This window comes from Balaenoptera musculus, chromosome X (assembly GCF_009873245.2).
Source record: "Balaenoptera musculus isolate JJ_BM4_2016_0621 chromosome X, mBalMus1.pri.v3, whole genome shotgun sequence".
NCBI classification, from domain to species: domain Eukaryota; kingdom Metazoa; phylum Chordata; class Mammalia; order Artiodactyla; family Balaenopteridae; genus Balaenoptera; species Balaenoptera musculus.
The window spans coordinates 12,368,842-12,394,827 of NC_045806.1; the positions used below are offsets into that span (position 1 = coordinate 12,368,842).

The window sequence follows — 25,986 nt, forward strand, 5'->3', positions numbered from 1 at the left end:
CCTTTGTAAGAAGAGTGAACTTTGTTTCATTCCTTTTCAGGAAATAGTTTATTTTGTGAACTCATTCTTCCAATATACCTTTGCCCAACACAAATCATATGTGGGATTTGAAGTTTTGACACACATAAAGTGCACATTAATTGAAATAAAAACAAACTGCTTCCTCTGCTTCTGTGCAGAAAAGAATACATTTCACTTCTGAAAGTTTGTTACAATCCCAAGGAGAGGAGGAGGGGAACTGTCAGGAAAAAATGGGTAAAACTTCAAATGGGTGAAAAATATGACTGAGTGTCCTGCAAGTCTACCTTTCTGGACAATTTCCCCCTTTTATTGTTTTTGAGTTATTTTGCATATCTGTAAGTTGGAGAGAACTGATACAATGTAAATGATTCTTGTCCACAGAAAATCAAGGTGAATTGTGTCTGGTGGAGCACTGCCAATGGATAGACTGGTGTATCTTTTAATAAATAAACGTCACCATTCTTCAATTCCTGCATTTGCATGCTGCCTTGAAGTCTCCTTTAAACTGGTTTTAACGTCTTACTAGTTCCCTCATTAACTAATAAGATAATAAAATCTTTGATAGCATTTATTTTTAATTTGTATGAAAGTCGTGATTTTACCTTTTTTCAAAAAATTATCTTTTAAAGGTAAAGACTTTCACTTTGCTATACAGTAGAAACTAACACAACATTGTAAAGCAACTATACTTCCATAAAACAAAAAACAAAAAACACCTAAGCATTCGGGCTCGAGAAGGCATATAATGAACCATCACACAATAGTGCCGCACAAGGTGTTCTTGCCAAAGGAAGACAGTACTAAACCTTCTTAGCTAATGTTTAAACCAGGGCTTCTCAGCCACAGCACAATGGATATTTGGGGTTGAATAGTTCTTTGTTGTGAAGTGCTATCCTGAGCACAGGAGGATGTAAACTAGCGTCCCTAACTTCTGCCTACTCCATCACCAGCACTGTACAACAACAATGTCTCCAGACATTGCCTAATGTCTCCTTGGAGGCAAAACTGCGCCTGGATGAGAACCACTGATCTACACTAATCTCTATTCCAAAGTAACGAAATGAAACCTTTGACATCTTAATAAATAAATCACTGTGAACCAGAGAGAGAAGTCTTCAAAATCTATGAAAACAGCTGAATTAATCAATAACTTGATTTACCAGTGGAAGGCATATTTAGCGGTGATTACCTTATGGCTGACTGTACCTCAACAGCAGGAAGGGTGTGATTCCTTGAAGGATCGGTAACCACAAACCAGAATGACACCCGCTGGGTTACATTGCAAAGTAGGACGTGGGAAATTCTGCAGATGATGAGAAGAAAAAAAGTACATTATGAGCGAATAATACCAAATTGCATTAGATATTCCACTCTGGTGTTATTACCATCTTAAGAGGTGAAGAAATGTCTTAGTAAGAAGAAAATAATATAGGAAATTTCCTTTATTTCAAAATCATAGACTTGGGGATCATTCCTAAAATAAGGAATCTACCAAAAATGAAACAAAAAAGGGAATGGCTCAGTAGAGGGCATTAGGTATCTCATTCTTCATCACCTGTTAGCTGACAGCATCCCTGTTTGCTCAACCCTTGGCCTCTCTCTCTGACACAAAACCCTTTTGTGTTTCCTCATCAGGATCTTTTAATGTCCTCTTCATTCAGCCTTCCACCTCTCAGAACCAGACAAATCTGCTGATGGAGGACTTGCTTCCTCTGTTGACCACTGTTTCCACCCCTCTCCTACTCCAGTAACTGGGGTCGGCCCAACAACAGACCTCCAGACTGAAGTGCTGTAACATTTACCAGCAGGTTTTGAACACTGTTTTTGCGGGTACCTGCTTCCAACTATAAATTGGAAATGTGCCTCACTCTACTCTGTATACCTGGATCACCAGTAGAAATGACAAGAAATGGCATTAGTGTTCAGATTAGAGACAATCTATATATGAATGTATGAAATGTATGAACGTAGAAAATAAGAGGAGAGTCCACAACAAACCAGCGTTGTCGGAGCTAAAACATAAATCCTGAATGGCTTTCACCATGTCCTTATAAGCAAAATTGCAAAAAATGACATGAGCAACCATTCTAGAAGAAACACACAGCCTCTGTAGAAATACAAGTAAATTCGCTCTTTTTCCTTAAAGGAGCATTCAAGTGCATTATGTTCATTTTTACAATAATGAAAGAGAGTGCCCTTCAGTCAACTTTCTGTAATTTTCAGGACCTGGTACAAATTATTATATTTTCTCCCTTTAAATGTCAAGGGCAAAAAGTGGAGGGCTCCCACTCCACCCAGAGCCAAGCACCTGGGCCAGCAGCGGGGGCTGAAGGATCCCTGCGCTCAGAACACAGGGGCGCCCCGCGAGGCCCCGCGTCCGCGGGGCGCTGGCCTGGCCCGCGCAGGACCTCGTGCCCAGAGGTTCCGACGCGCCACGAGCCGTCCCACGCCCCGATGCCAACGGTCGCCTCAGCGCCGGAAGCTTCGCGTCTACACACTTCGGGGCCGCCCAGAAGCCAAAGCCCGTCGAAGGTCCGACCCCGCCGACCCGCGAGCATGGGCAGCTACCTGAGCAGGTACCTGGGCACGGCCAAGGCCACGCAGCCAGCCCGCGCCCGGAAGCGCCGGTCCCCATGGTCCCCATGGACCGGGCCGCCCGCGGCCCCTGCCTCCCGCTGGGCCGGGACCGGTGCCAAGTCCTGTCCTACCGCCGCCGCCGCCGCCGCCGGGAGCGCGGGCCCTGGATCCGCAGCGTCCCGCTCCCCGCCGCCCTGCGCAGCTGGCCGCCGGGTCCGCGGGTCCTCGGTGCCCCAGGCCTGGAGGCGCCTTCCCGGCGGGCCGCCCCTCCACACCTTCACGGGGCTGGGCTTTAACCGCCATGGCAACAGTTTCATGATGCGGTCCCAGTGGAACGCCCGCCACTGCCGCCACAGGCAGAACCCGGTGAACATCCGTACCGGCCTCCCTGAGAGCCTAGGCAGCTTCTACACGTGTCCGCCCAGCCAGGAGTCCCCAGACCCCTGTGCCGAGGAGACCGTGCCGAGGGCCCTCAGCCGATGCGGGAATGGAAAAAGGCGGCTCGACGGGCCTCTCAGCTTTGAGACCCCCGACCCCAAGAGAAGAAGGCAGAGCCCCGAGCCCAGGCCATCGGCCTTCCGGCCCGTGTGGAGGCATGGAGTGGTCTCTGCCTTTGTGCCCAGGCCGGGGCCTCTGAGAAGAAGCTTCTGCTCCCGGCACAACAGCCTCTGAGAAGAGGACACTGAGCCCCGGCCTGACCAGCAGGCCTGCCGGAGCCTTCCCTGTCTGCCGCCCACCCTGCTGTGAGGCCACCCGCCCCCCTCCCGCCCAGGGCCCAGTCACAGAGCCTCGCTGGAGAGATGGGAGCGGATCAGCACTCCCGGGCCTGGGCCTCCTGCAGCCTGACGTCCCCCTTGAGTCCTGAGAGCCAAGGCCACCTCCTCCTGACACTCAAACCCACAGCTCTTTTTACCCAGCTGACCTCTGCCCTACCCCTGCCTGAGTCACTGGCACGGACCGCCAGGCCAGCTCCCTCCACTCCAGCCAGGGGCTCTGCCAAGCCCCAGAGCCACCTCTCCTACCTGCAGAGCCCGCCCTGAGGAAGCACTGCTGATGTCCAAGCCTTCACTCCCTCCTGCCCACCCACCCTTCCTGCCTTTGCCCCTGAGAACACCCTTCTCAGGAAGGCGTGCTTCTCCCCTATTGCCCACTTTATACGGTTTAAAGGTTGTTCTTAATTTAAATAATACTAAAATAGCTTCATTATCCTAGAGATTGTCATGGTCTTTCTTTCAAAGATTCAAACATTAGGATTTCATCCACATGCTGGTTTCTCCACCCTGGCTCTGTTGGGGCCAGACAAGTCTTTGTTTGTGGGGTGCAGACCTCTGCATTGTAGGGTTTTAGCAAAATCCCTGGTCTCTATCCTCTAGGTGCCAGTAGATAATCCATATTGTAAACATAAAACGTGTCTCCAGGCACTGCCAGATGTTGGGGGGGGAGGGGGCGGGGCGGGCGGTGCACACTGACACTGATGGAGAGCCACTGAGGGACAGCGACCTCTACTGGCAGAAACAGTCAAGGCTGGTCTCCCAGAATGTGCCTTTTTCAAAGACACAGAGATGAACAAAACGAAGTGGTGTGTGCTTGGCAAAAACATATCCCCCATTTTGCAGAATGCTGTGGGGTGCGAACGACTCATGTTTTGGGCCTTATTAACAATCAGACAATGCGGTTTTTTAAAATGAGCTACTCATTTATCATCTTCAGGTTGGCAAAAATTGAAAAGTTAAAAAATATCAAATGCTGGAAATGATGCAGAGAATTGGAATCCCAGGCAGTGCTGTGGGTGTCCATGGGTCTAGCCCTTCTGAAGCGGCATTTGGAAGTGTTTCCTAGAACACAGTGCGGCCACCAGAAACACTCTTACACACACACACACACACACACACACACACACACTGGTGAGGATGTTCTTCGCAGCCCCCTTTGTCAGAGCAGAGAATTGGAAGAACCTAAATGTCCACCAACAGGGGAAGGGATAAAGTAAATATGGTATTGCTATCAAGGGACTACTATTCCACAGATTAAAGGAAAGAAAGAGCCCAGGGTTTCTGCACTGTTCGGTCTGGGCCAGATAATTCTATGATGTGGATGCCCTGTGCGCTGCAGGATGTTTAGAAGCAAACCTGGCCTCTGCGGACTCGATATCATCAGGACCTCCTCCAGTAATAACAATCAAACATGTCTCCAGCCATTGCCAAACACTCCCTGAAGGACAAAAATCACCCCCAGTTGGCAACTACGGAACTAGAGTTACACATTTTTTTAAAAAAGGTAAATCTCAAAAATACACTGTCAAATGAAAAAGATGGCAAGTGGCATATTATGGGTAGCACAAGCCATTTATATAAATCAAAAAAAAATACAAACTAATATTGCTGGCATAATAGAGGGGGCCGGAAACCAAGTAAATGGTCATTTGGACACTTTGCCTGTATTGTTCTTTCCATCTAAAGCCTCTTCAAATACTGTTCAAACATGGATTTCAAGGTTTCCCCTTTAGAGAGTCAGAGAATGAGCTGTAAACATACCAAAGTCCCTTCTCCCTCCCATGGAGCACGCTTTCTAAGGGGGCGGAGACAGAAGGTAAACATTTAAATAAACGTACACACTGACAGGTGGGGAGATGTGCTATGAAGAAACCAAGGCAGGAGGAGGGATGCACACAGCTGCATCGACACGCTGTGGCCCAAGCGCTTCCTCTGTCCCCATCACCATGGAACCCACTATCCCTGACTACGAATTCAAGTCCTTCATTCCGTGTTTCCACTGGGTGGCAACTCATGCTTTAGCACAGCACCTCAGCAAATAAAAGGAAAATACGTTATCTACTTAGAAATAAAGATGTCCAAAACATTAAAATTGTTGGCTGAAAATATTAAACTCAACATTTTCAATGGAGACAGTTACTGTTACATACAAAACATCCTGTGCTGAAACTCTATAAATCAAGCTTTTATTTTGAAGTTTACTACCTGCCACTTGCTAGACATGAGACAAGGCATTGCACCCTGCATGAGTTACTAGAAAGGGCTTGAGACCTTCGTGTGTCAGCGAGGGTACGGTTAACTGCTTAGGGTCTTCCTCAATAGAAGAGTAGTAAGTATCCCGCCTACATGATGGTTTGGCCAGGAAAAGTAAGTCAAAGATTTTAAGCACACAAAACAGTAAGCTTCTGCTCTACAAATATCAACTACAGAAACAGAACTACAGAGATGTGTTTACATTTTGTTCCGATCTCGGCAGTTGAACTGGTAACGAGTAAACCCACTTCCTAAAGTAGCGAGCTTGAGGGGAAAGGGCCAGGGGAAAGCACACCCCTGCTTCTGGGGCCAGCTGCAAGGCAGAGGCTGCACAGGGCGATGGAGACACCCTCGTGGGCTGGGGCTTCCTCCTTGTCTGGATGATCCTTTGGGAAATTAACGGATGTCCTGGCTACCGCAAGAGTAAGACACTGAGGTCCAACAAGAGATAAAATGCAGGCGGTGGGGAGCTCCTTCTCCTGTGGCCATTCCCGCCACCTTCACCGTGGGAGTATCTGCCCAGGGGACTCAGGTGCAACAAGAGGGAGAAACGGTGGGTGGGACACCGTCTGCTTGTGTCCACTGCAGCCCAGTAGACGGGCCCCTGGTTTAAGAGCCAGGACGTTAAGCATGCTTCATTCACTCACAGATGTTTACCAAGAGCTAACAATGATTAGCCACTATGGTTAGGGGGGGTTAGGAAAAGAGTTCTACTGCAAGGGCATTTAGATGCCACGACCCTGCCCATAAGTGCCGGGTCTAGGAGTTTAGTGCTATTAAGACGCTTGAAGATCAAGGTCACGGTGTGAGCTCACCAGAAGATTAAAACCAAAGTGGGAGCCAAAACTCCCGCGATGCCCGAATCTGCCCACAAGACTCCATACTCCGTCGGAGAACAGACCCAGGACAGAGGGGAGGGCACAGGGCTTCTGGATTCCACGTGGTTTGTCCACAGTCTTTGTCAGGAGGGGCTCTAATTTCTACCCACAGTAGAACTTCATAGTCTCCAAGCTTTGAGCACCGTTTTCAATTTTATCAGCTGAGCGTTCCCTGGGAGCCTATCAAACACTCTGTCCATCTGCAACACAAGACTTCTCTGGGCCCTGGGGCATGAGGCCAAGGCCCAAGGCTACCCTGTACTGTGCGGCCCTGTACTCCTGGAGTGTGGCCCGTGTGGGCACTCAGTGATTGTGATATGAATAGATGGATGAATGAACTAACAGAACGGAGTAATGAGCTCCATTGTTGTTACTCACTGTTTCCACATTATTCCAAGAGAGAGTAACTGAGAAAGTAAATTGGGCCAGCACAGCAATAATAGAAAAGGGAGAAAGGAAAGGAGGGAGATTACTTCCCTAAAACTTTGTTTCCCCAGTCACAAATATTCAGACAACATAACACAGACAACTCTCTAGTATAAGAAGACTCCTGAATATAGTGCAGATAGAGGTAGCCAAGAGGAAGTGTACATGTAAGGAAAGTGGGTGCTAAAGGAAGTAACATGAAGACTGATTTACAGATTTCAGTAGATGATTTACTTAGCGACCAAAAGATGCAGATTCCTTCCAGTGATAGATTATGTCCAACCAGCGTGACTTCTTCCATGCCCTTTCTTCTAAATGTGACCACACTGAATGTCCTCTAAGATTTGCACAAAATGAAAAATTAATCAGCCAACAGCACTTACTGAACTAAACATGTCTTTTAAAGTACGTTTTGATGTAATAAATAAACTGAAATGCCTAAATCTTACAAAGTTCTCATCACAAGAAAAAAAATTATATTACAATGTACGGTGACGGATGTTAACTAGACTTACTGAGGTGATCATTTCACAATACACACAAATATCAAATCATTATGTCGTATACCCGCAACTAATATAATGTGATCTGTCAATTATACCTCAATAAAAATAAATAAATAAATGACTGAAATGGCATTAGCACAGCTAAACAGCAAACCTACACTTTCAAGATTTGTAAATATAGATGGGTCTGATGGAATTCTTTGTATTCACTGGAATAATAATTTTGTCCGACTGCTTCACAAAGCTGTAATACTTATACATATACAATTGCTTCTGTCAGCAAATCACTAAAAGGGTAGAAATGTCCACTCCCATTCCTCAAGTGTGGGGAGCCCTGGTCTGAAGGTAACTGTCTAAGAACTGGCTCCACTGCCACTTCTCATCAGTGGCGCCAGACAGGGCCAACTAGGGTGGGAAGAATCGGGCTCTTGTTTCTGGAAATCAAAGGACTAAATAGGAACTGGGCTGCTGTTTACCAGGCACGAGACCGTTAATCCCCTTACCGTGGATACAAGAGCATGTTGTTCGTTCTTAGATCACAAGGCTTATCCTTGAATAATTAGGCAGAGGAAGAAATTCATTCCGTGCCCTACATCATTTTACTCGGAAAGAGAACACTATGCCTGAGTTAGACTTCTGCCTCTCCTGATAAAAATGATAAATTATTCTAAAAAAACAATATTGGAGTAAACTAGGCAGTTAGATTTCTCAGTTTACCTGGAAAATAGACTAAAGTTTAAACTTAATCATATCTTCCTGAGATAGTAATACTTTCAACATTTAAAAATTCCTATGAAACTATTTTAGAAAATCTGGCCTAAACCTTATTATAAGAACGTGAAAACACCTGTTTACCATCTTCAATCAAAGTCCCAAGAAACCTTCAAGTAATCTGATCTCATGAAACCAGAACTTTCTACCACTTAAACTTGTCCTTCCCTCTTCCATTCTACTTTTAAGAAAATCCAGGGAAGGGCTTCCCTGGTGGCGCAGTGGTTGGGAGTCTGCCTGCTAATGCAGGGGACACGGGTTCGAGCCCTGGTCTGGGAGGATCCCACATGCCGCGGAGCGACTGGGCCCGTGAGCCACAACTGCTGAGCCTGTGCGTCTGGAGCCTGTGCTCCGCAACAAGAGAGGCCGCGATAGTGAGAGGCCCGCGCACCACAATGAAGAGTGGCCCCCACTTGCCACAGCTGGAGAAAGCCCTCGCACAGAAACGAAGACTCAACACAGCCATAAATAAATAAATAAAAATAAATTTAAAAAATTAAAAAACGGAGTTCAAGTACTTTAAAAAAAAAAAGAAAAAAAGAAAATCCAGGGAAGAGCAAGAAAACCACTTGATATCAAGATTTGTAAGTAATGATTTCAAAGGAATTGTCTTGTTTCTGTCACATTTCGTCCGTCTTCCATGACTCCCAGGGCCGGCTTCTTGACTGTGGGCCTGTGCTGTGTGGGACCGGGATTTACCCATCATTTAAATCTCAGGGCCTACCTAGCAGCCTACACAGCAGCCTTCCAACAGAGGTTACTTAATTCTCTGGCCCCCATCCAGCAGTGTAGCGCACAGGCGGCCTCAGGAGAGCACCGTGAAGAAGAGGCTTCTGCTTCTCACACCACTGCCTTGGGCGCTCTGTCAGCTCTGTCTCTCCCTCACTCCCTGACGGCATCTCGAGGCGCGATGGAGCTTGCCTGTCATTTCCGGCCGTTAAAGAGCTCCGGCCGGTCTGATCAAAACCTAGACGAACTGTCTTCCCGCCCCTAACACACAGCTTCCCTCCCCCGGCCGTGCTGGCCTCGGCGGCGTGCTCGGTTCTTTTACTCTCCTGGCTCCACTCCTCCTGCGCTTCGCCCCTTACCTCCCCGCAGTCCTGCTCACTGCGGGATGGAAAAGGGAGGTGGGAGAGGGCGGGGATCCGACAAGGGAGAAAAAGGCAAGCTTCTTTTTCCCTAGCCAGGCTCCTTGTGCTGCCCTCTGGCCGTTGGTGGCCCCTGCCGGGGCGGGTCCTCGCGTTCTCCATCCAGAGTGCACCCGGGGGGCCTCAGGGCACTGCCTGGGGACCAGTGCACTGCCCCTTCCCCTGACAAGGACGACGCACTCTGGCCGAAGGCTTCCATCTCGCCCCTCCCTGCCCGCTCTGCCGCCTTCCCTTTGCCCTGCACTTGGATCTCGGGGCCCCACAGGCAGCGACTCGTGCAGCTCCCTCCGGAGGCCTCTGCTTGGCCCCGGGCAGCCGTCCGAGTGCAGGCTGCTGGCAAAGCCGCCCTCTCTCACCCAGCCATGGAGGCTCAAGCCAGCCTTTGCCTTCAGACTTCTCCAGCTAAGAGGCAGGCGCCAGTTTCTGTTCCACCCACGGGACAGGCTCAGTGGCTGGGGACACCATCACGGTGGCTCGCGCTCCAGGTGCTGCTACTCTGGTGGCAGCTGGAAGTGGTCCTGGGAACGTCTGCAAGCTGGGGAGTGATGTGCCCCTCTCTCCTCTCACAGACGACTCCTCTCTCTACTAGCAGCCCTGCCTGACCCGAGGTGGGCAGGGGAACACGCAAGGGGGCCACTAGTGTGGCCTGGGCGCTAACTCATCACATGGACCCAGCTGTCAGCTCCCAGCGGGCTGCGTGGTGCACCCGCACTGGGACCCATCCCCGCCCCTGTCCTGCGGGGAAGGCTGTGGACACGCCACACCCTCTCTGCAGGGCCTCGCCCTCTGCCTCTCGGACCCTCGACCTTCTCTTCCACTGCCCGCTTGGGGTCATGGTGACTGGACCCATTCAGCTCTCCTGCAAGTCCTTCACGGATGTGGCCAGGACCTCGCTTTAGAAAGAACACCCTCTTGCAGAGTCAATCCAGCTTATACTGGGTCAAGGGTAGGCTGGCGGCAGGTTCCCAAATATGCAGAGGGGACACTGAGCCCTGTGTCACTGGAGGTGATCACGCTTGATATGAGATACCGTAGTTAGGACTGGGTGAAAGGCGGGACGAAGAGTCTTCATTACTCCGTTCATTATTTGACTATCTTTAGTGAGTTACTCTTTACATTTTCCACCCAGTGCATCTCAGTAGCTCTAAGTTTTCTGCAGCATCTATAGAATAAGCAATGACAGGATAGGAAAAAAAACGATTTAAAAAACCGGCCAATGTTCAAGATTTGAATCCCTAAAGCCATCCTAACAGGCATACTTCCCACCCTCTAGAATCCACTCTGCCTCACAGTGGCACCAAAAGACCTCTGAAAAGCACATTTAAAATCTGACCCATTTGCCAAGCTAGCGGTGTCTTTCTATTACCCACCACACTCGGGAGAGGCAGCCTGTCTGGGAAGTTGTTTTCAGTTCATCTTGCACTGTGTGGTGGTGCCCTTTCCCATAGAGGAAACCTGCTCATGTAAAGCAGCAGCCACCGTTAGGGGGCAGCACTTGTACTGCATCTTAAACACATCCTGATTCATGAGGCAGCCCTCATCCCTCAGCCCCCTGAGGGCAGTGCTGCTGGGACTCAAGCTGCCTGAGCATTTACAGGAAAACAATTTGTTGACCCCAATCTAGGTTTGCACTTTTCAATTTTTCAACTGACATTGGCCACAAAAGCCTCTATATAGCCTATGCACCCAGTTCCAATTAAAACACCTTTGCAAATAAACCAGATTACATATTCACAGACTCCTACAATGTCCGGGTTCCGAAAAATCAAATTTCCAAAGTGAATTCCTCAAAACTTATCTGAAATGTTACATATTTAAATTAACTTTTCCTAAGAATGGAAATGTGATATAACATAGCCATTTACAAGGTGAAATTTAGGTACTAAGAGGAAGTAATAATACAATGAACACAGCAATGTATAAAATCTGTTGATCAAAAATGACAATAAGATAAAAAGAGACTAGTTGAGGGGCTAGCATTGTGAGATGACCAGCGGCTTTTTTCCTTACATTTTTCTCTTTTTTTTCGTTTTTTAAAGTTGAGGTATAGTTTTATGTACAATATTATATAAGTTTCAGGTGTACAACACAGTGATTCACAATTTTAAAGGCTGTAACTCCATTTATAGCTATTATAAAATACTGGCTATATTCTCTGTGCTGTCTAATATATCCTTGCAGCTTACTTATTTTATATATAGTAGTTTGTACCTCTTAACCCCCTCCCCCTATCTTGCCCCTCCCCCTTCCCTCTCCCCAGTGGGAACCACTAGGTTGTTCTCTATATCTGAGTGTGTTTCTTTTTGTTATACTCACTACTTTATTTTTTAGATTCCACATATAAGTGATAACATACAGTACTTGTCTTATTATTTCACTAAGCATAATAGCCTCCCAAGTCCATCCACGTTGCTGCAAATGGCAAATTTTCATTCTTTTTTTCGGTTGAGTAGTATTCCATTGCATGTATATGTATATATGTGGATATGTGTGTGTGTGTGTGTGTGTGTGTACACCACATCTTCTTTATCCATTCTTCTGCTGATGGACACTTAGGTTGCTTCCATGTCTTGGCTATTGTAAATAACACTGCTGTGTACATTGGGGTGCATGTATCTTTTTGAGTTAGGGTTTTTCTTTTTTTCTGATATATACCCAGGAATGGAATTGCGGGGTCATATGGTAGTTCTATGTTTAGTTTTTTGAGAAACCTCCATACTGTTTTCCACAGTGGCTGTACAATTTACGTCCCCACCAACAGTTTACATGGGTTCCCTCTTCTCCTTATATTTTTCCTTTTTTATTTTTTGGAAGGCAATCTTCTCATTTTTATTTTTAAAAGCTTATTATAAATTGTTTTGGAAAGAATGCTTCCGTTTAAAGGCATAAGATAAAGGCAAATATATCTTTTCTAAAAATCTATAAAACAGGAGTAAAGTTCACATAGGGCATAATTTTTTTTTACCTTACACCTCCTTCTTTTAATTTTTTGAATCATGTGAATATGTTACGTATCTTAAAATACATATGTGTGTTGTGTATATATGTGTGTGTTTGTGTACACACAAATCCACATATCATATGTTTATTTTGCTCCCCCAAATTTTACTCTTCTGTTTTATCCCTTATATTCACAGCCCATGCATAATACATTGTGGGTCTGAGGAAGACAATAAATAGAAACCCTCTTTGCCAAGTTCTCAGTAAAATTAAGACAAAAGAATGAAGCAGACAGGAGACCAAAATAAAAGGCTGCGTTGGAGGATATGACTTTTATCAGCGGGCAAATTTCCTTCCTAATTTTAAAGATATCCTGCGATGAGATAAATTCATCTATAGTGACCCAGGCAGAGCTGAACTGAGGCAGGTATCACCATATACTGGTGCAATATGCAAGATATTTAACACCTTAGGATCTGGCACCTACCAATCTAAACAGTCTACAGCTACAGACAGCACGGACAGCCGTGTGGGTGTGTAAGCTTGCCCAGGCAGGGCCTGATTCTGTACCTAGTGTGGGGAGCAGCACAGAAAAATGCGTGCTGAGGGCAGGCCGGCTCCTCAAGAGAAGGGAACCCATGCCCAGTTTATCCTTCCAGCCCACCAATCAAATCAGTCATTTCACCTCTCAAGGGAAGAGTGAAGTAAGGGAGTAGAGAGAAGCCAGGAGTGTTACCCTAACCACAAATGGAGATGGAAGGAAACATCACAAATAGGGAAGATTCCTTCGGAAGAACAGATTCAAATGTAAAACTATTAAAAGTTGTACTAAGGCTTTGAAGAAAATAAACAAGGTGCTATGATAGATACCAACAGTGCCATGAACCTATACATATGTAAGTTATTTTCAAAATGAGTGCTATGCACTTATCCCCTTGCCCCCCAAGTTCATATGTTGAGGTCCTAACCCCAAATGTGAATGTATTAATAGTTGGAGATAGGGCCTATAAGGAGATAATTACAGTTAAATGAGGTCATAATGGTGGAGCCCTGATAGAGAGGATTAGCGCCCTCATCCAAAAAGGCACCAGAATGCTCACTCTCTCCCCTGCCACTTCCCCCTCAACAAACAAGAGGTCATGTGAGCATACAAAGATTTGGTGTTGCCTACAAGCTGAAAGAAGAGGCCTCAGAATGAAACCTACCTTGTCAGCATCTTAATCTTCAACTTCCCAGCCTCCAGAACTGTGAGAAATAAATTTCTGTTGTTTAAGCCACCCAGTCTGTGGTATTTTGTTATGGCAGCCAGAGCAGACCAATACAATGAGAAGGGAACTCTTTTCTTTCTAGCTTATCTATCTATCTATCTATCTATCTATCTATCATCTATCTATCTATCTACCTGCAAGAGAAATATATATATATATATGTGTATATATATATATACACATATATATAGAAATGTAGAAAGCTTATGACATGTTAACTACAAATTTTTATATTTATCTTCATAGTGCCAATTGAATGAAAAGCATTGTTAAAACATGATATAAACTATAAGCTGAGCTAGATTATAAAGGTTCTTTTTAATGTTAAATTAAAATGTGGGTCCCTTAAAAATTAGATGTATACATTATTTTCAAGATTGAGTTTTGAATTAATGTCCTGTCTCAAATAATACTGCAAACAATCAATTTAGACTTTTCATTGCTTACTTACTCAGTTGCTTCTCTGTTGGGAACTCTTCTCATGGAGAAAGCCACCATCGCTTTGAAGAGATATTCTTCATTTGTATCCCACGCATACTGAAAGAGAAGTAAAACCGAAGGTAAAGTGAAGAGGCATGGGGTAAAAATTGGTCCATTGGGTTCTAACTGTGGCCACACTGGTGTTGGTGTGTGTCTGTCTGTCTGTCTGTATCTCTCTCTCTCATCTTCCTCATACAATAAAGACTGGAGACCATGATAAATCATGTCACCATAATGTTCAGGATAGAGTTTCCTGGCTATTCTATCATTGTAAGTGTGGTGTGTTTCCCATTGCATTATCTTCTTCCAAATCTGCAGTTATTAGTAGCCAGTCAACAAATAGGTCATTTGGACATCTCATCCTGGACATAAACAGTTGATTCCCTTCTTTCCTTTCACCTTTCCCTCAAAACTGACTCCCCTTCTCAGCTTCCTTTCCTTTATTAACACCGGTACAATTTTACTTTTTATATTCTCAGCTGAAAACTTGAGTGTATGTGTGTATTATGGGCTGAATTGTACCCCCCTACAAAGAAATTCATATGTTAAAATCCTAACCTCCCAGTACCTCAGAATGGAACCATATATGGAGATAGTGTCTTTACAGAGGTAATTAGGTTACAATTAGATCACTAGGGTGGGCCCTAATCCAATATGACGGGTGTCCTTGTAAGAACAGGAAATTTGTCACAGACACATACAGAGGGAAGACGTGTAGACACATACAGAGGGAAGACGTGTAGACACAGGGAGAAGACAGCCATCTAGAAGCCAAGGGGAGAGGCCTGGAACACATCCCTCCCTCACAGAACTCAGAAGGAACCGACCCTGCTGACACCTTGATCTTGGACTTCCAGCCTCCAGAATGAGAGAAAACAAATTTCTGTTGTTTAAGCCACTCAATCTGTGGTTCTGTGTTACAGCAGCCCTAGCAAACTGAAGTGGCTGACCCCACATTTTAGGTGGTAATCAAGTGTAACTGGAGAAAATCACAAAACAGGTTTTGTGGCTTAACTCTAAACTCATGATGACCTACTCCCAAATTGCCTGGGATCCCCTTAGGATTCTCCATCAGTTTTCTCTCTCTCATGGTTCACAATGACTATTTCAAAGCTCCTTCAGGCCTCCCCAAATCTCAGTGCTTCCCTCAAACCTCACTCTCACTAGGCGCTCCTGTTTTATGTTACTGATACATCTCGAGTCATCCACTTACACTCCCCCGCCCTCCTGACACCAAGTACAAAACTTCCTCCATAGGCACATGTCTTATCCACATCCTCCCCGGAAGGGCCAGATGTGGTGTTTCTCCTCCTGTCAACGGCTGTTCTGTCCACCTCTATTAGGAACGTTTCCATTCGGCCCTTCCCAGGATCTAAACAATACAGTTTCCCCCTCTCTTCTGTGCATTCAGTGCTGACTGGATGCTGTCCATTGACTATGAACTACGCTCAAGTCTTTCCCATTAAAACAACAGCAAAACTAAATCACTTTATTCAGTCCTCCTTCTTCTACCCACTGCTCTCTCTCCTTCCCGTCACAGCCAAAATTCCCAAAGGAGTTGTCCATCCTTCTGTCTTTACAGGGTCACTGCCCACTTACTCTTTTTTTTTTTTTATAAATTTATTTATTTTATTTATTTTTGGCTGTGTTGGGTCTTCGCTGTTGTGCGTGGGCTTTCTATAGTTGCGGCGAGCAGGGGCTACTCTTCATTGTGGTGAGCGGGCCTCTCATTGCGGTGGCTTCTCTTGTTGCGGAGCACGAGCTCTAGGCACGCGGGCTCAGTAGTTGTGGCACATGGGCTTCAGTAGTTGTGGCTCGCGGGCTCTAGAGCGCAGGCTCAGTAGTTGTGGCACACGGGCTTAGTTGGTCTGCGGCATGTGGGATCTTCCCGGATCAGGGCTCAAACCCGTGTCCCCTGCATTGGCAGGTGGATTCTTAACCACTGCGCCACCAGGGAAGCCCCACTGCCCACTTATTCTTAACCTCCTCCACTATCTGCCTTCCAATCCCTCCGCTCCACAAAGCAGCTCTCTCACGTTACCAATGACCTTCATGTTGCTCAACACAATGCGCGGTTTTCAGTCACGCCTCGCTTGGCCTCTCAACAGCATTTGATGCTCTTCAACAGTCCCTTCATCTGAAAGCACTCTCTTCCCTTTCGTGATACAGCATCGTCCTGGTTTTCCTCCTGCCCCTCTGCCTCCTTTGCAGGTTCACCCTCCTCTACAAGGGCTTTAAGCTTTCGAGAATCGCTAAGCTCAAGGCTAGCCCCTCTCCTCTTGCCACCCTCCGCTTTCTCCCTCAGCACTGTCATTACCACCTCAGTGCAGGTGACGCAGGAATGTATATCTCAAGCCAGCTCTGTCCTTGCCTGTTTGTCAATAATACCTCAAACTCAGTAAGTCCAAAATTAAAGGCATGGTTTTCTTGTTGGTTCTTGGTTCCCTGACTCATAAATGGGCCATCATGCATCCAGGTGCATAATTAGAAACAAAAGCTCATCCTTGACCCCTCATCCTCTCTGCCTTGTCATCCCATCCCCGTGGCTCTCAAATCCCTTCACTGCCCCCTCTCTCCACCAACACACCATACTCCAAATAGCCATCACCTCCCACCTGCACTACTCCAACTGCCTCCCAACTGGCTCCTCCTCTCTACTCCAGTCCCCTTGACTCTGTCTTCCACACTGTGGCCAAAGTGTCTTGTAAACACAAATTCTGTCATGACACCCCTTCCACGAAACTCCTCCTTGCTTTAAAGATAATATCAAGGGCTTCCCTGACGGTGCAGTGGTTAGCAGTCCGCCTGCCAATGCAGGGGACACGGGTTCGAGCCCTGGTCCAGGAAGACCCCACATGCCGCGGAGCAACTAAGCCCGTGCACCACAACTACTGAGGCTGCGCTCTACAGCCTGTGAGCCGCAATTACTGAGCCCGCGTGCCACAACTACTGAGCCTGCGTTCTAGAGCCCGCGTGCCACAACTACTGAAGCGGGCATGCCTAGAGCCCGTGTTCTGCAACAAGAGAAGCCACCGCAATGAGGAGCCCATGCGCAGCAACAAAGAGTAGCCCCTGCTCGCTGCAACTAGAGAAAAGCCCGTGCACAGCAACGAAGACCCAACACAGCCAAAAATAAATAAATAAATAAATAGATACATTTATTTAAAAAAAAAAAAAAGACAATATCAAAACTCCTCAACACAGTCCACACATTCTTTGGCCTGACCCTTCCTTCCTCTCAAAGCTCATCATGCGCCATGCTCCTCCTCACTGCTCCACTTCCAGGCACCTTGCCCTTCCTTCCACCCTTCACTCTCCCCAAGTTCTTTCCTATGATAAGCCTTTGCATGTGCTGGTCCCTCCACCCTCTTTCCTTGCATCCCCTGGTTCACTTTTACTCATGCTTTAGACCTCACAGCAAATGCCAGTTACTGCGGCCCCTCATGAGGCCAAAGCCCCTATGTACTTCTCCTCCCTGTAATGCTCGTCAAGATTACACACTTGCATTTGGTTCATTAATATGCAACCAATTCCACTACTATAAGCTCCCCAAGGGCAAGGATGAGCCTGGTTTTAGCTGCACTGCATCCCCAGCATCCAGCATGGTGCCTGCCCTCAGAGGATCCTGGGATAAGCAACCCTATGCACTGGCAGAGATGGTGGATTCTGCAGTCAGACTGCCTGGGTTCAAACCTGACCCCTGCCCCTTGCTGACTTGAGATCTTGAGTAGGCCACGTAATGTCTTTGCGCCTCAGTTTTCTCATGCACCTAATGAGAATGGGAATGCCCATGCCACCTTCCTCTAAGGGTTGTTGTGAGGGCTAAATGAGCTGATGTGAGCAAAGTGATTAGAAGCGTCCCAGCTAGAAAGTAAACTAAGTTCTCAAGGAATGCTGGCTGTTAGAATGATTATTACTCACTGAGTGAACAAAACGGTGGATTGCCCTGCAAACTGAATACTTCCAAGTATCTTTAGCACTCTTTTATCATCTCTAGCCTGAGGCGTCTTACTATCACCTTCTATTCGGGAAAACTGTCACAGACCATGCCGGAAAACCGAAACTAGAATGACACAACTCCCTCTTATTAATTCAACAGTCTTTACTGTTCCTATAGCTACCGGAGCCCCATGAGTATTTTTTTTAACTTTAATTTCATAAGCATATATTTCATGTTATTACTTTGATATTTGAGAAGAATTGAAGAAACCTCACCTGAGAATTGGAACATTTTGTGCTATGAAAGATCTCAGGTGGGTGAAACGTGCCCTCCTTTCAATGATGAGAAAAGTCACTGACAAAGTTCAAGTGACCACAACGGTGAGGAGCAGAGCCCAACCCATACCTGACAGCCTGACTCAGGCCCCTTTGCTCCACTCTGCTAGGTTGAAACGTGCAGGCTGGCAAAATTGTTTTGGGTAGTACAGAACTTCACATATTTTCCAGCATACACTGCAGATTAAATACTTCAGGCAAAATCACTTTATTAACAATTTCTATTTTACTACAATCTTTTTGCTTTAAGAAAATATCAGATTTGAGGTCTTTAGAAGCAATCTATACAAGTTTAAGATAACTATGCAGAGAAAGCAGTGTTACTAGCAAACAAAATTTTAAAGGAACATACAAGTTTCTTCACTTACTGCTTTATCTCCTAGAGCTGTTCTGAGACTAAGTCTCACTTTAAAAGCATTTTCTGCATCTGCCAGAAAGAAAAAAGAGAGAGAGCACTATATGATGATAAAATCTGCCAAAATGGAACCTGATAAATCCTAATATTTAATGCAACTCGAATCAACAGAACACAGAATTGCAATTAAACTGCCCCAGATACTCCTGAAAGTTTAACTGCAATCATCTTAAATGGTTGAAATTTTTACTTCAAACTCATAAAACATTCACAGGCTCAACTTTGAAGCCATGACACGACGGCAGATTTACAAAAATAAAGAAGTCTTTCAGGCAGAGACTTGTCAATCATTTAGAAAACTGTTCGTCTGTTTTGAAGTTTCAAGGCTTACGTACCTGGTTGACAGAGTTCGGCATGAATAGCAGTCACTAGAAAAAAGAGCAGCCACAACATTCTTTCAAAGTGGAAAACACAAGGCAAACGGAGGGGAAAAAAATCCACCCTTCACTTAAAGCTGCCTTAGCCATTCTGTGACCCGGATTAGAATATCAGACAAACAAGCAAGCCACCACCTAAAAGGTTTAATGATTAACCCCCATCATCTGGGTTAATACTTTGATAGAAGCAGCCCATCTCCTGTCAGTTATTTACGAAAATCTGTTTGGAAAACAGATTAGCTGTCCTTTCCAAATTCTACCTCCAAAGAATGTCTTCTCTGCTGACTCAAAAGTCGGAATCCTCCCCCCACCTTTCTTCTGTTGTTGTCTGGTTAAATGCACGGTGGAAAGAATTAGTCCTTTCTGGAGGTTTACCCTGGCATGAACTTCCCATCTTTTCAGGGCTGAAATATCTCTGGCGTATAGATAGACTCTCTTAATTTAGGAAGCAAACATCACTCCTTTCTATCTCTGGTGAACAAAGGACACCCTTCCAAGACTGGCCTCATTAGACTCTCATCTCCACAGGTAAACATTCAGGAGAGCTTCCAATTCAAAGAGAATGGTTTTGCTCAGCGCTAAGCTCTGGTAGTTGTGTAAAATCAAAGTTAATGATGTACAGCAGTGCTATCCAATGGAACATTCTGTGATGATGGAAACGTTCTATATCTGCACTATACAATATGTACACAATACGGACAATATGGTAGCCACTAGGCATAGGTGGCTGTTGAGCACTTGCAATGGGGCTAGTGCTGCTGAGAAAATGAATTTTTCTTAAGTTAATTTAAGTAGAAACATGTGGCTAAGCAACTACATTGCTCAGTGCAGCTATACGACAGTAATTAGGAGCTACCTACCATGAACTAGCTTTGCTGAATTATTTCTCTAATCCTCAAAACAGCACCCCACAGCTGCTGTGGTATAATCATCTTACATATGAGGAAACCGAGGATCCACTACTTAAGGCATTGGTGGCAACAGGGAGTGGAATGGGTGTCACTTTACCAGCCTGGATGACTTACACTTGAACCCTATCTCCACCACACTGAACCCGACTGTGTCTCAGGGTCATCACTGATCAAAACTGAAATTGTAACGAAACCTCGGAGATGCTCTGAGGACTGCGGCAGTGAGTGGAGAGGAACCTTTCCCCTAGTGGGCATCCTACAGGTGCCAGTCAAGCCCCCCAGCAGGTCAGTGTCAGGACTTTCCTCTCTACCACGCCGCCTCTGCATGTGTTCAGTCCCCAGATTCCACCTCGTTGCTTGAAAACCATGAATGGAAAAATTAGATCGGGTGACTCCGCTGTTAAACAGAAAATCTGGATTTTTAAAGCAGCAACAAGAAAAATATCAACAGCTACACTCCTCATTTCCCCTTCCTGGTTAGGGTGACAGCTGATCATAGATGACCCACTGCTGTTGGCTAACTCCACTTAAGGAGCTCTTCCTCATCTCCTTCACTTTGGTTGCCAGGGCACAGAGTCAGGAAAAGTTGTACTAGAGAGAGAAGTGGCCAAAAGTTAGCCTAGTCATTCCAGAAATTTCACTATTAGATGAAATGGAAATTTCCTAGAAGGTAGGGCCCGCATAACTGACCCCTGAAAACAAAGTCAGACTAGATGAAGTTATCTTAGGAAATGTTAGACTAGATAAAGGCATCCTGGGGTTGGGGAGGGAATAGACAGAGATGGTAACAAAGCTGATTATTTGCATCAAGGAACAAAGCCCTGTTAGCGAGATAGAAATCTGATTCAGCCTTTAGCCTTAAAACTTCATAAAAGTATCAAATGTCTCTCTTTTGCTTTTACTTAGTCACTTATGTGACGAGGATTGAAGACAGTAAAATGCTGAGTTTTTGTCAGTGTAAGCCACTCATTTGAAAAGAGAAGAAAATCTCTTCTCTTTTGAATTATGATTTCTCAATGTTTGTTGTCTCATTTTTAAAACAATAGAAAAAAGAACAATAGAAGTTCTGTACAGAAAATACAGAGAGGCAAAAAGAGAAAAGTACAAAATACTCATAATACTACCTGCATGGACGACCAATGTGAATATATTTTAATAGTTAAAACACACCTTCCTTAGCCTTGGATCTTCTTGTATGTTCTCCTGTGATGTTATTGTTGTTTCATCTCACTGTAGTGGCCCTATGAGAACAGGGAAACATCGCGGTGGCAATCACATGGGCCCTTGTCTTCTTCCTCACCCTGAAGGGAAAGCTGTTCCTCCATGGGATCTGGTGAGTCGCTTTATTTTTTTTATTTTTATTTTTATGTATATATATATTTATATTTATTTATTTATTTATTTATTTATTTATGCATGCATGCATGCATGCCGCGCTGTCTGGCTTGTGGAATCTTACTTCCCCGACCAGGGATCGAACCCGTGCCCTCGGCAATGAAAGCGTGGAGTCCTAACCACTGGATGGCCAGGGAATTCCCTGGTGAGTCACTTTAAATTTGATAGATCATGAGATATATCAAATTTATTTTATTCCTAGTTTACTGAAAATTCCCTTTATTGAATTGTATTCAATAACCTATATTGAATTGTATCGCCTGCCTTTTCAGTATCTATTAATATGATCCGAGAATTTTTACCATTTGGTACATTATATTTAAAATTTCTTTACATTGATCCAACCCTTAGATAAGCTCAGTTTGATGATTTCTAACATGCTTCTGGACTTAGTTGCTGTGTTTTTCTTTTTTTAGGTTTTTAAATCCATTTTTGTAGAAGAATATTTAGGTTCCTTTTCAAGTGCTGATTCTTTTTTCCAGCCCTCGTATTACCATGTTGAAAATGGTACAGAAAGATTTCTAACATCGTCTATGTTTACAAATACTTGAAAATGTAGAAGAGATAAAATATTCAGAGTTGAAGATTCTGGACCATACATATTTCGGAGGAAGAGTTCTTTTAAAATTTTCTTATATTGTCATTAATTTCAGGTTTCGTATTTCTTTCTGAGTCCCTTTTCGCTGTTTACAATATCCAAGGAAAGCATTCATTTCATTAAGATTTTCCAGTTTCCTCATGGACTTTATAAAATATTTCCCATAAAATACTCCATTCATTGTTACATTTCCTTTATATTTTCTAGTTATAAATTTTTTTCTCATTTCCCCTTTGTTCTTTCCAGAAATTTACCTATTTTTGTTGTTGTTTAAACAAAGAACAAGATCTTGCATTTAATTTTTAATTCCTTTCTTTCTGCTTTCTGATTCATCTGTCTTTACATTTATTAAGTCTTTACTCTTTCTGTCATACTGGTTTTCTTGTTCTTTTTATAACTCTTGAGTTGGCTAGTAGGCTTATTTATTTTTAATCTTTCTCAGTTAATGTGAAAATATCTGTGGCTATGAATTTTCCTTGGAGTACTGTTCTAGCCACATGACATAAGAAGTACAGATGTACAGTGATCTCATTCTACTTTCTAAATAGTCTATAATTACAGTTTTAATTTTTCTATACCCCAGTATTTGCTTAGAAAAGTACTTGTCATTAGCAAAAGAAACAGCAGCCAAAAATGAAATGATTAAAAATACTGACTTTTACAGGTCCTGTCAGATGAATAGAGAGAGAAAACGTATAATGATAAAATAAGACACCGTCAATAACTTGACTTAAAATATGAAGACTCTTACAAGGTCTGGATCACTTGGAACATGCTAAAAATGATTTAACAACTAAAGAGCTTGAGAGTTCAATAAAAGAGGTGGAACACAGAACTAGATGCTATTGTTCTTGCCTCTCAACATATTGGGTTTTTTTCTTCCACTTTTCAAAATCCTGTACATACTTAGCCTTTATTTTCATGCACAATTTTAAGTATTAAACCTCCAGAGAATTCATATCAAACTTGCTTCATACAATGCTCATTTCAGCAATTTCACAAATAGGAGCTTAATAATTTATCAGTAACAGTGGTAATGATGACAAATAAAGCATTTTCAATCATTCTGAATATGGTCCTATTTACTGCCAATGTTTAGAGTTTAGAGAACGCAGATAAAAAGCTGAGACTACTGTTGCCATGAGCAATATGAAAGGCACAGAGTCTCCTGAGACAGGAAAGAGAAATTGATTTCTCTGTGCTTTTTCATACTCCACAACACTACTGGAAAGCAGTTTCGTGGCACATAACTATTGATTTACTGCTCTGGAGGGTGAATTAAATATGAGATCACACGAAAAGAAAACACGTGAGTTGTTCTTTTGATTCACACAAGATGCCTTTTAAAGTACATCAGAGTTGTAAACGCATGTGGGGGATTATGTATGCTCCATTTACCTGCAATAAAACAAGATGTAGCAGAGAACCAATGTAGCTTTTAAATTTTGAAGCTGATTGTTCTGTTTCATTGTCACAAACAGGTATTTTGTAAACCTATACAACCCTGAACACTGTGAGCTTTCATTTTTTTATCTTTAAACATCTTAACCACTATTACAGGTCTATCTCAATGATCACCTCCTTCGAGAAATCTTTCTTTTCTTTTGTTTTTGTTATAGATTTTTAGCTGTTACTATTTGTTGTGGACTTGTCAGATCTACTAACTTTTTATTCTCTCTTTGTCCTGTGTTCCCATAGCATTTTGTACATGGATCCATTTGTACATGGATCTATTTGCTTTTGGGTCCTACAAATTTTAAGCTCCTGGAGGGCAGGGACTATATTTGGTTCCATTTGCATTCCTCATGGCCCATGAATATTTGATAATTTAATAAAACGGAATTGACTTATTTGAATCATAAATGGGCAGTTTAAGGAGCTCAAGACTGTGGAAATGAAGTATCACGAGGTACACTGCAATTTTTTTGACATTCCCAGCCAGAGAAAAACAACTCCCAGTATCTTTGATAAACAAGGAGCCCTGGGCTCTGGAAAATTTTTGTCTCCACTCCCGTACCTTATGCCCTTTTTAAGATGAGAAAAAAATCTGAAGCTACGATATTCGAAGGCTCATCAAATTTTGTAGGTTAATCAACAACTGTAACCATTATGAACCTTGCCTTTTTTTCACACAGGGTAACAATTTTCTAGTTCAGAGAAAGTTAATCACTAATGTTTGGAAATAAAGATTAATTCAGACAAACTGAGTGAGTGTAATTCTGCCAACTTTATATTCCTAAGGTAGCAATTTAAAGGATGGTTTCATAAACAGGATGCATATGTGCCTGTCTGAGTGTCTCATCTGCATGAAGACCAATACATTAAAATAAGTCCTATGTAGAATGTAAATTGCTGCAGCTACTATGGAAAACAGTATGCAGGTTCCTTAAAAAACTAAAAATAGAGCTACCATAGGATCCAGCAATCCTACTCCTGGGCATATATCCGGAAAAGATGAAAACTCTAATCTGAAAAGATACATGCACCCCAATGTTCATAGCAGCACTATTTACAATAGCCAAGACATGGAAGCAACCCAAGTGCCCATCAACAGACGATAGGCTTAAGAAGATGCGGTATAGATACACAATGGAATATTACTCGGCGATAAAAAAGAATGAAATATTGCCATTTGCAGCAATGTGGACGGACCTAAAAAATATCATACGAAGTGAAGTAAGGCAGACAGAGGAAGACAAATGTTATATGATATCACTTATATGTGGAATCTAAAAAACAATACAAATGAATCTTTATACAAAACAAAGACTCACAGACATAGAAAAGAAACTTATGGTTACCAAAGGGGAAAGGTGGGGGATAAATTAGGAGTATGTGATTAACAGATACACACCACTATACATAAACTGGATAAGCAACAAGGATTTACTGTATACCACAGGGAACTATATCCAATATTTTATAATAAACTATAATGGAAAATAATCTGAAAAAAATATACAACTGAATCACTTTGCTGTACACCTGAAACTAACACAACATTGTAAACCAACTATACTTCAATGAAAATAGATAAATAAAAATTTTAAAAATAAAAATTAAAAAAAAATGAGTCCCATGTAGTAAAAACAAGACTTCACTGACATTTCTTCCTGAATGTTTAACTCTTTCCAGCTTCGCTTGGGTGTTGTAGTAAGAGTTTTCTCAGGACTTCCCTGGTGGCGCAGTGGTTAAGAATCCGCCTGCCAATGCAGGGGACACAGGTTCGAGCCCTGGTCCGGGAAGATCCCACATGCCGCGGAGCAACTAAGCCCGTGCGCCACAACTACTGAGCCTGTGCTCTAGAGCCCACGAGCCACAACTACTGAGCCTGTGTGTCACAACTACTGAAGCCCATGTGCCTAGAGCCCATGCTCTGCAACAAGAGAAGCCACCGCAATGAGAAGCCCGCGCACCACAACAAAGAGTAGCCCCAGCTCACCGCAACCAGAGAAAGCCCGTGCCCAGCAATGAAAACCCAACGCAGCCAAAATAAATAAATTAAAAAAAAAGAGTTTTCTCACAGTTTTGACAAGTCATGATATTCTTTCTAGGCTAAAGATTATTGTAGCCATGCTCTATGGAGTAGTATTTTCCATTCTTAATCTTATATCTGGCTGCCAGTTAGTGTCACCCAGTCACTTTTAGCCCTGCCAACAGGTACCGCCTTTACCAACCTCTACAAAGAGGTAGAGGGGCCATGTATCTTTCAGGTTAGATGCTCTCATTTTCATAACAGAATTTTAAGCTACCCTCATTCTGCTTGATATACAAAGCATATGAAGTAGTCAACACATCAAAGTTTCTGCCCTTAAGTTTTGGCCAGTGACAGTGACCTTGATCTTTCTACTGTCTGAAATCATCAAAAACTTACAGTACGAAATGTTGTTTTTGAAGACTGCTTAAAAGACGTGCATGCAAGACCTCTATTACTACAAATCAGAGATGCCACATAGGTTGTTGCAACCACTCAC

The 25,986-nt window shown here is 43.9% G+C and overlaps 1 protein-coding gene across 3 annotated transcripts in view; it reads right to left on the bottom strand.

Moving 5' to 3' along the window:
• Window positions 1–19,209, bottom strand: part of CLTRN (collectrin, amino acid transport regulator) — a 34,872-nt gene extending 15,663 nt beyond the window's left edge. For 2 of the 3 annotated variants that reach the window (XR_005018292.1, XM_036839438.1), the window contains exons 1-4: window positions 19,067–19,209; window positions 18,685–18,743; window positions 14,013–14,098; window positions 1,211–1,324 (exon numbers count right to left, since the gene is read on the bottom strand). Coding sequence is in view for 2 of the 3 variants with exons in the window: in XM_036839438.1 (XP_036695333.1) it covers window positions 1,211–1,324; window positions 14,013–14,098; window positions 18,685–18,743; window positions 19,067–19,124 (317 nt within the window). In the remaining variant the exon portion in view is untranslated. The remainder of the gene's footprint in view (window positions 1–1,210; window positions 1,325–14,012; window positions 14,099–18,684; window positions 18,744–19,066) is intronic. The other variant, XM_036839437.1, reaches the window with a different exon arrangement.
• Between the last annotated feature and the right edge of the window lie 6,777 nt (window positions 19,210–25,986).